Raw genomic sequence first — 10,771 nt, 5'->3', positions numbered from 1 at the left:
CCTTCGCAGCCACGATGGAGGAATTCAGAATAGCCGAAGCATACACCTGCTTGATGCGGGCCACTACACAAGGGAGAAGTGGTAACGGTGGAGAATGTAAACTAGGCTGAACCTCCAAGGCACTGCTAATGCATCTATCAGCCCTGCCTGAGGATCCCTGGACCGAGACCCGTATCTGGAAAGCTTCTTATTGAGTAGGGACGCCATGAGATCTATCTCCAGCGTCCCCCATCTGTTGCAAATCTCCGCAAACACCTCGGGGTGGAGAGACCATTCTCCCGGATGAAACGATTGTCTGCTGAGAAAATGCACTTCCCAGTTGTCCACACCTGGAATGTGGATCAGATGTGGCCCTCCACCAATTCCAGGATCCAAGATACTTCCCTCATTGCTAGGGAGCTCCTCGTTCCCCCCCTGATGGTTGATGTAAGACACCAAGGTCATGTTGTCTGATTGGAATCTGAAACTGTGGCGACACCAGAAGAGGCCAAGCCTTCAGAGCATTAAAAACAAATGTTGATCGGGAGGAGAGATTCCTCCCGAGTCCACAGGCCTTGTGCCTTCCTGGCACCCCAAACAGCTCCCCATCCTGATAGACTTGTGTCCGTAGTCACAATCTCCCAGGATGGTCTCAAGAAGGCTGTCCCTTGGGACAGGTGATCTGGACAGAGCCACCAAGAGAGCGATTCTCTCAACCGGTTGTCCAGAAAAAACTGTTGAAACAGATCCGAGTGGTTGCCGTTCCACTGTCTCAGCATGCACAGCTGAAGAGGTCTGAGATGGAATCTAGCAAATGGGATGAAATCTATGCTGGACACCATGAGCCCACTTACCTCCATACACCGGGCCACAAAGGGCCTTAAGGAGGTCTGGAAGGTAATTTTGCAAAGTCTCTGGTCTGTAAGAAATAGCCTCATGGATATGGAATCTATTATCGTACCCAGGAATTCCACCCAGGTACTGGGAACCAGAGAAATCTTTTCTAAGTTTATCTTCCATCCATGAGATCGAAGAAGTAGAAGAGCTCTTGAATGGTCCTTTGCCAGCCGACAGGACGGAGCCTGAACCAGGATGTCATCCAAGTATGGCGCTGATGCACTACCTCTGGATTTCGCCACCGCAAGCAGGGCCCCCAGAACCTTCGTAAAGACTCTTGGGGCAGTAGCTAGACCAAATTGAAGAGTAACAAACTGGAAGTGCTGGTCCAGGAATGCTAATCTTAAGAACTTGAAGTGATCCTTGTGTATTGGCACATGAAGGTAAGCATCCTTCAAGTCTATTGTAGTCATGAACTGTCCCTCTTGAACTAAGGGCAGAATGGACCTTATCGTCTCCATCTTGAACAATGGGACCAATAGGAACTTGTTTAAGCACTTTAGGTCCAGAATCAGGCGAAACATACCCTCCTTCTTTGGGACCACAAAAAGGTTTGAGTAGTACCCCAGACCTCTCTCTGCTAGAGGTACCGGCACAATACTCCCAGGGAGGAGAGATCCCTCCTGCACCCTAGAAAATCTTCTAGTTTTTCTGGTCTTGAAGACAGGTTTGATAAGAGGAATCTGCCCCTGGTTGGATGAGATTTGAAACCTATCCTGTAACCTTGTGCGATGACCTCCAGAACCCAAGGGTCTTGTACGTCCCCAAGCCAAGCTTCCACAAAAAGAGATAGTCTGCCCCCAACACGATCCAGCAACGGATTGGGGGCCGCCCCTTTATGCTGATTTTGTTTTGGCAGGCTTCTTGTTCTGCTTGAATTTATTCCAAGATTGAGACGGTTTCCAAGTTCCCTTGGACTGTTCAGGCTTCGTGGAGGGCTGCTGGCATTAAGATTTATCTAAACAAAAGGGACGAAAATTAGGACCCTGTCCTTAAAGTTTATTTTACTTATCCTGCGGTAGAAAGGAACCTTTGCCCCCAGTGACCGTGGATATGATTGAGTCCAGACCTGGACCGAAAAGAATCTTCTCCTTAAAAGGAAGGGAAAATAATCTAGATTTTGAAGTCATGTCCGCAGACCAAGACTTCAGCCAGAGTGCCCTACGGGTTAGAACAGAAAAACATGATGTCTTGGTATTCAGGCGAATGATCTGCATATTTGCATCACAGATAAAAGAATTAGCTACCCTCAAGGCTTTAATTCATTCCTGGATCTCGTAAAGGGGAGTTTCCACCTCGATCATCTCCGATAGAGAATCGCATCAATAGGTAGCAGCTCCAGCCACCTCATCAACAGCCACTGCAGGTTAAAACAAATACCCTGTGTGCTGAAACATCTTTCTTAACAGAGTTTCTAGTTTATTATCCATGGGCTCCTTAAATGATGAACTATCTCCAAGCGGGATAGTAGTGCACTTAGCAAGCGTGGAGATAGCTCCATCCACCTTAGGGACGGAACCCCACAACTCTAATTGGGAGTCCGGAACCGGGAACAATTTCTTAAAGGAAGAAGAAGAGGAAATAGAAGATCTAAGTCTCTCAGATTTATTCTTAATAATATTAGTCATCTTTACGGGAACCAGGAAAATCTGTGGCAGCACCCTGTCTTCATAAACCTTATCAAGCTTAGGAATAGAAGGTTCCTCGGGTAATTTAGATTCTTGAACCTCTAAAGTAGCCAACACTTCTTTTAACAGAAAGCTTAAGTGCTCGATCTTAAATCTTAAGTCTGGTTCCTCTGCAGCCGGAGGTTTAGAGACAGCAGATTCCGACCCAGAAAGAGCATCCTTTGAAGTATCAGAGGTATCTTCATCAGCGGATAATCTTGTATCAGAGAAATCCAACAAGTTGGTAGATGACCCCTGGGAAGGATAGCAATATTTGACCTTGCGCTTAACAGGTCAAGGTTAAGCACTGCCGTTTGTAGCTGTTCAGTAAAGTCTGGCGGTAAGAGGGCCCCTCCCGAAGGAGGATTAGCAGTGCAATGGTAAACTGCATGTGTAATAGGAGATGAACGCAGGGAACGCACCGCACAGGACGGAGACCCCTCAGAGGTGGACGGCTCAGTGGTACTAAACATCTTGGGTTTCTTAGATATAAGTACTTTATTAAGGCATGTGGAACATAATTGAGCAGGTGGGTATACCGTAGCCTCCTCACAATAAAAACAGGTATTAGATTTAGGAAAAAAAACCTCTAACCCTCTAACGTATCAGAGTCCTCCATAGCTTGCGCTTTCAAGATAGACTATAGAAAAAGAAAAAAATAAAATGACTTACCAGACAATTTCCTTTCCTTCGACACAGTGAGAGTTCACAGTTTCATTCATTACTTTTAGGAATACAGAACCTGGCCACCAGGAGGAGGCAAAGACACCCCAGCCAAAGGCTTAAAGGGACACAACCTATTTTTTTTTCTTTTGTGATTCTGATAGAGCATGCAATTTTAAGCAACTTTATAATTTACTCCTATTATCAATTTTTATTCGTTCTCTTGCTATCTTTATTTGAAAAAGAAGGCATCTAAGCATTTTTTTTTGGTTCAGACTTCTGGACAGCACTTTTTTATTGGTGGATGAATTTATCCACCAATCAACAAGAACAACCCAGGTTGTTCACCAAAAATGGGCCGGCATCTAAACGTACATTCTTGCATTTCAAATAAAGGAACCAAGAGAATGAAGACAATTTGATAATAGGAGTAAATTAAAAAGTTGCTTAAAATGTCATGCTCTCTCTGAATAACAAAAGAAAAATTTTGGGTTCAGTGTCCCTTTAAATACCTCCCCCACTTCCCTCATCCCCCAGTCATTCTGCAGAGGGAACAAGGAACAGTAGGAGAAATATAAAGGTGAAAAAGGTGCCAGAAGAAATCAATTTAAATTTAGGGCCACTCTCCGGAGAGCACGGGCGGGAGCGGTGGACCCTTCCTGTATCGGAGGAAAGGAAATTATCTGGTAAGTCATAATTTTAGTTTTCCTTCTAAAAATAGGGAGAATCCACAGCTGCATTCATTACTTTTGGGAAAACAATACCCAAGATATAGAGGACACTCAATGCTAACAATAAGGCGGCCCAATCACCCGAAACTGCTTCAACAGAGTAAAGGACCTAAACGTTACCAGAACCAAGTAACTGCCCCACAATTAGGACCTTAAGAGCCCGCGTAGAGGACCACACAAGAACAATGGTCCTCAAAAAGAGCACACAAACCTCTGTGAGACGAGAGTCCCGCTGACTATGAGAGCAGGAGAAGAAAAACTCCTCCCAAACACAATAATGAGGACAATCAGGACTCCCAAAACTGTAAACTTCCAGAGGAAGAACACAGAAACAAAGAGGCCAAGCTAAAGAGGCCTAAAAGGACCTCAAGGTACAATTCCAGAAAAAAAGAGGGGGGGGAAAGCCACCTGCAGAGTCCGAAGCAAGAGATTTCCTTAGAAAGAAGACCCAAAGAAGGCGGGTTACCCGACTGCAAAAGATACTAGGACCTGGAGAGATATCCCAGAAAAGAACAGGTCGATGAATAGACAATTTCAAGGACCATCTACCGCATCGATACCAATGCAATCCTTGAGTCGAATATCCCGAAGGACAAAATCTTGAACACAACCACCTAACTGCAGGCTGAACACCAAGAGTTCACAACCTCAGGAATAGAACAGAAACAGATATCTGGATCTGACTAGGAGCCCACATAACCAGGGCAGAAGCGACGGATGAGACCACCCGTAACTGGAAGTCTGAGAGACCACCAAGGCTAAAAACTAGCTATCCTAATAACCCCTCTTTCCAGGACACCCTGGAAAGGCCAGAGAGTACTTCAAGAAGAGATAAAAAAATCAGAGAGAACCAACACCACCCACCAAAAATAGGGAGGGACTGCCGTCAATAAAAAAAAGTATAACGAGGGACCAGCTACACGCTGAGGAAAGCACTGATACCCTTCCCAAACCCTCCTGACAGGAAACATCAAAACACTAAGGGCGAAGACCCTGTCAAAATTCATAATAAGGAGCACCCATAATAGAGAAAACCAATCACAAAACGAGTGTTAGCACCAAAAGGGAAGCAATCAGTAACCCTGATGTCTGCCCCGATCAACTGAGTCAAACCAGAAAAGAAGACATAGTCGAAGGGAACAAGGAAGAATAAACTTCCCAAGCCCGAAAAGATCCAAAGATCTACTCAAGAATCCCTAACCACGATCCCCGAAGGGCAAGATGGAATAGGCACTAACGCTCAGAGAACCTAGATCGGAACCAAAAGATACAAGTCCAAAAAAGGACACACCAATGGAGAGTCCCCCGACTTGCTGCTGAACTCAGAGTCATAAAAAGGATCTACTTCACAGGGAACCCAACTGGGAAACTCCGGAGACCAGGTCCTCAAAGAAGAAAGAGTGACTGAAGATTCTTAAGTAGAAAACAGAAAGCATCCCAGAAGACACTCTCACACTTCCATAGAAGTGAGAAGACCACTGCCCCAGTAGACCAAAAGTAAGTTTCCTCTATCAGGGAAAAATATACCGAATACTGGAGACCGAAGCGGACTAACCAGAAATCTGAGATCTTGGAGATACATAGAACATGCCCAGTTGAAAACCAGACTGATAAACATCAGCCACCCACAGTACCAAAGCAGGACTGAAGAAAAACAGCAGACCAAGGCTATAGAGTATTGAAACTCAAAAGGCCTAGGAGACTTCCTGTCTGAAAATCAAACAGATTCAAGAAGCAACCTGGAACCAACCCCAGGAACTCAATTCCAAAGCCAACTTAACAGCTTGCTAGCACACATGCAAGGCACAAATAGCTGCAGCTGGTTTCAAACTGCAAACCTTCCACTTGCTAGGCAGCTAAGCTAACCATCAGGCTACTACAGCAGGTTTGGGGAAATAAACACAGAAGAGATTCCTTAAAACTCCTAACAGGCGATGGAGAAACCAGAACCGCCAAAAAGAGGAGCAACCAGAACCCAGAGAAACAGGATACTGTATAAAATTTTTAAAAAAAACCCTGCATCCCAGAAATCTAGAATCAGAACGAGGTTACTGGAAACAATGAGGTTACTGGATACAATATGGTCCCGAAAAAACGGATTCCCTCAACATGATGATAGGAAAATCTTCATTTCCCCGATAAGGGAAGAGAGAACCGTATATCAACCCTCAAGAGAAAGAAGACCAAATAGAAAGAGAAAAATCCCATAGGAGCACCCATAAAGGGGGAAAATACACCCCTGAGAGACGAACCGGGAAAAGGACATAAAAAAAGTCACCAGTCCTCACCTCATCAAGAGGGGCAAAATTTAGCTCCTAAAGAGAACTGCCACAGCAGAAGTCAAACTCTAAGGCAACAGCCTTGCAAGGTAGGGTATTAACTTGTAGGCCAATTGGACAGAATATGATCCAATATTAGACGCCCAACCAAGACGATTTTAACAGGACCAGCCTGACATCCAGGATAGAAGGGCTCCCTCTGGAACAAAAAACAACCTCTTGAGAAGAAGAGTGAATAGAGATAAAAGTACCCAAACAGGACCAACCTGCTAGTCAGGATACCACATATCTATCCAAACCGCAAAGAGCAGAGATAACTATACCCAAATAGGACCAGCCCGATATGAAGGATACAACATAACTGTTCAGGGTCAGACTGAAAAATTATAAATTTCTAGCAGAGACAGAAAACTGAAAATAACAACAAATAACATATAAGCTCCGAAGCTTAAACATAGTCTCGGACATATCGAGGGAACATCACCCCGACCAGAGACAAACACTATATTTTGTTAAAGTTTTTTTTTTTAATAAAACTAGAACTTCCACCGGAAGATTCCATCATCGCGAATCCCAGAGCGAAAGTCTTCCTAAGAAGAATCGCAAAATAATCTCACGCTCAAAAAGGAAAGTAAAACTTATCCTAACTGGATTAGAAAATAAATTAGGCAAGCGCACACAAGTGATAGCCCAGGGAAAAATGAAACCGACAGGTCCTGTCCGTCACGCGACAACTCCTCAAGAGCTCCGAACTGGGAATCTGATACTAAAACAAAGAACAACAATATAAAGACGATAAGGAATAGGATCACCATCCCTCCAGTTGTCTAAACAAGCTCGCTCTCTGAATCAGCAGACTGAGATTCAGCCGACGGATCAGAATTAGGATCCTCCAACATCGCAGACGAGCCAGTCTAAATTTAAAAGCAAAATTCACCTCCATCGGAGTATCTGAGGTGTCCGACCCTGGAGATAGCACGACTGAAGCCCCAGAGGACACCGGGAACGCACCTCATGGGATACCCAATCCTCAGAGGCGGATGGCTCAGTAGTCTCTAACATTTCAACATTGAAAGAAGAGAATACTCTATTGCGGCATACGAACATAATTGGGAGGGCTGGGTTACCCGGGCCTCCTCACAATATACGCAGGTATCAACATCTGAATCAGAGGAAACCCCCTTTCACATAGCAGAATCCTCCATAACTCGACTAAGTAGATTATGGTAAAAAAAAACAAATTGGCACCTTACACCACCAATGGCTGGGGCACTCACCACCTCCTATGACCCAGACAGGTAGAGAAAAACAGATCCTCTCCACAGCCGCACAGTCAGGAATACGGAAATGGGAAACAAAAAACGTAACCGCACCTGTTCACATGGTGCAATGTGCAGGATTCACTCCCGCTAAGAAAAGTGCGCCAGTCCATAAAACTGTGCAGCTCGAAAACCTGAACGTTCCGTAAAAGCCTATGAGCCCCAAACGTCACTTACACATAAGTAGTCAAATCACATAGCAAGCATGATTAAAAGCCCCCACTGTTCAATAATCCCCGTCCAGAGATATTAACCCTTGATTCCATAAAGATAACGGAGTCCCGCTGAGACCCTGTCTTCTAACGTTACAACATGTAAACAATTTGAACGATCTTACCAGAATCTAAGCTGTGGAACAGCAACACGGTCCTTCAAGTTTGACAGATTACAGCAGCGCTTCTGACATGGACTTGAGTGCAGAAAAGCAGGCAGCAGAAATTGTCAACGATGATTGCCTATGGAGTTGTTAATATGAGTCGGGATGGGTTTGCAGAAAGACTCACCCTGCATCTCCGTACTCTAACTTTCATCAATGCTCTCACTGAGAGTCTGACAACACTACTTAAAACTCCAGTCCAATCTCGAAGAGTACTACCCTCCATAAGGAACAACTCCGTTATCTTCTGACACTGGGGGAAGGGAAGTGGGACTGGGGGTAAGGGAAGTGTGGAGGTATTTAAGCCTTTGGCTGGGGTGTCTTTGCCTCCTCCTGGTGACCAGGTTCGGTATTCCCAAAAGTAATGAATGCAGCTGTGGACTTTCCCTGTATTTAGAAGGAAATGGCACCTTTATACCCCTAATGGCTGGGGCACTCACCACCACCTATGACACAGGCCACACAGAGAAACCGCTTTGTCTCCTGTAAACCGCACGGTCAGGAAATCAATGAGACCACACCTGGTCACGTGGTGTGCCATGCAGGACCATACCTGCTCCTGGAAGAAGCGCGCCAAACCTAACAGGCCGCGCAGTTATCCAAAAACGAAAGTAAAACCTTTGATTCCATACATATAAAAGGAGTCACAGTGTGACCCTGTCTTCTTGCGTTATCATATGAGTATAAAATGAAACGATCTTACTGGAATCAACGCCGTAGAACAGACACACAGCCTCTCAAGTTTGACAGTCTTGTAGCATCGCACCTGACTTGGGGGATAGAATCAGGCAGTGAAACTTGTCAACACTTATTGCTTAGGAGCTGTTAATACGAGTCTGTATGGTTTCGCAGAAAGACTCGCCCTGCATCTCCAGACCCTAACATTCGGCAATGCTCTCACTGAGAGGCTGATAAGACTACTTAAAACTCCAGTCCCATACCGAAGGGTACTAACCTCCATAAGAGACTACTCCGAATCTTCCAACACTTCTATGTCCTCCTCCTGTGACGAAAGGCAAATAATGACTGGGGGATGAGGGGAGTGGAGGAGGTATTTAGGCCTTTGGCTGGGGTGTCTTTGCGTCCTCCTGGTGGCCATGTTCTGTATGCCCACAAGTAATTAATGAAGCTGTGGACTCTTCTCATATTAAGAAGGAAACAAGCAAACAAGTTATTGAGCTGGTTGTTTGTTCCTGAGAGTGCACTCCTCTCTGTGTGTATTATATATAAAGGAAAAAAGGGGCAGCCAGACGTGTACTCCTTGCTCAGTGTGCTTAGAGGAATATGGCTGCTCCTCACTGAAGAGACCCAATGTAGGACAAAACGATCATCTCTGGTTGCCGTGTTCCTTGTTCAGAGAGGAATTGTTTAGTATTTCAGCATTGGGCTTAATAGGAGGGATCAGACTGATATACCACAGGAAAGGTCTACTCTGTGAAAAGCACATTTATATATATATATATATATATATATATATATATATATATATATATATATATATATATATATATATATATATATATATATATATATATATACACAGTGAGGCCCCGGTTTACGCACGACTCGGTATACGAAATTTCGGTTTACGAAATCGAAATTTGAAGAAAATTTGACTCGGTTTACGAATTTTTTTCGCAATACGAAACAAAATGCCGGTTTGCCCCCCTCGGTTTACGAATATTTTTCGCAATACGAAACCAGTGGCCCCTGTGCCCCCTGCATACTCAAGTATGATTGGATTAATGAAGTTTGGGTACCAGTGTAGAGGTGTTGGAGAGGTTTTGGAGCCATTTTGCAGCAAGTTGTTGAGCCTTTTGGAGCCATTTGCAGCAAGTTGTTAAGCCTTTTGGAGCCATTTGCAGCAAGTTGTGGAGCCTTTTGGAGACATTGGAGCCATTTGCAGCAAGTTGTTAAGCCTTTTGGAGCCTTTTGGAGCATTTTTTGGACACTTTACTTGAATTTTTTCGGACCTCCGGAACGCATTAATTGATTTTCAATGCATTCCTATGGGAAACCGTGTTTCGGTTTACGAATTTTTCGCAATACGAAACGACCCGGAGAACGAATTAAATTCGTAAACCGAGGCCTCACTGTATATATATATATATCACATGATAATGCTTACATTCCATACATAATAATGGTATATGAAAGTGTAGAAAGCTACAAGACAACACATATAGATTGCATTTTTGTATTCTGTCCCTCTGTACTGAGGCATTAAATATCTAAATATCGGAATATATGATAGTGCATAATAAACTTATTTATGTAGGTGGAAATGGCTTTTTTCTATGAAAATTGAGTATTGATCTGATCTTTGCAGCAGAAAACAAATTAGTCTGACTAAATAATGGCTTATTTTTTTTTTTTTTAATGTATCTTTCCCCACTAGGAGATAAATCAGTAATGCTAGATCTTTTCAGTTTTGTAGGAGTGTTTTGTGATGCCATTAAAAGCCTGGTAAGATCAAAGCTTATTAGATTTATAATGAATGCTATCCACTACAGTCATTTTTTAACACAAAAGAAAAAAGTTTTAAATATTTACATGAAAATGTTATTTCTACATTTACTGTTTGTTACCTTTTTTAAAAAGGTTTAGACAGGAAATATACTTTAAATTCACTAATTCAAACCTTTACTAGCTTTGTCTAAATTTTGCAGATCATCCACAAAATTCAGGACATCAGGAAACTTCTTCTCACAAAATTCAGCCAAAAAATTAAGAAGAGTTGTTTTCTGGTCGATTGATTTGGTGTCTTTCAGCTGAAATAGAAAAAAATAATAAAAAAATAAATAAGAGTTTTGTGTAAACTGTATACTTTCAATCCAACATATACGGTTTAATTTTTATA

The 10,771-nt window shown here is 43.3% G+C and overlaps 1 protein-coding gene across 2 annotated transcripts in view; it reads right to left on the bottom strand.

The window, feature by feature from the left end:
• DIAPH3 (diaphanous related formin 3) overlaps positions 1-10,771 on the bottom strand; it is a 1,718,568-nt gene that overhangs the window by 519,196 nt on the left and 1,188,601 nt on the right. For both annotated transcript variants that reach the window (XM_053707945.1, XM_053707946.1), the window contains exon 22: positions 10,553-10,682. In XM_053707945.1, the coding sequence (XP_053563920.1) occupies positions 10,553-10,682 (130 nt within the window). The remainder of the gene's footprint in view (positions 1-10,552; positions 10,683-10,771) is intronic.

This window comes from Bombina bombina, chromosome 3, assembly GCF_027579735.1.
Source record: "Bombina bombina isolate aBomBom1 chromosome 3, aBomBom1.pri, whole genome shotgun sequence".
NCBI classification, from domain to species: Eukaryota; Metazoa; Chordata; class Amphibia; order Anura; family Bombinatoridae; genus Bombina; species Bombina bombina.
Note: the sequence above shows the minus strand (reverse complement) of the source record. Positions and strands in the feature narration are given on the sequence as shown.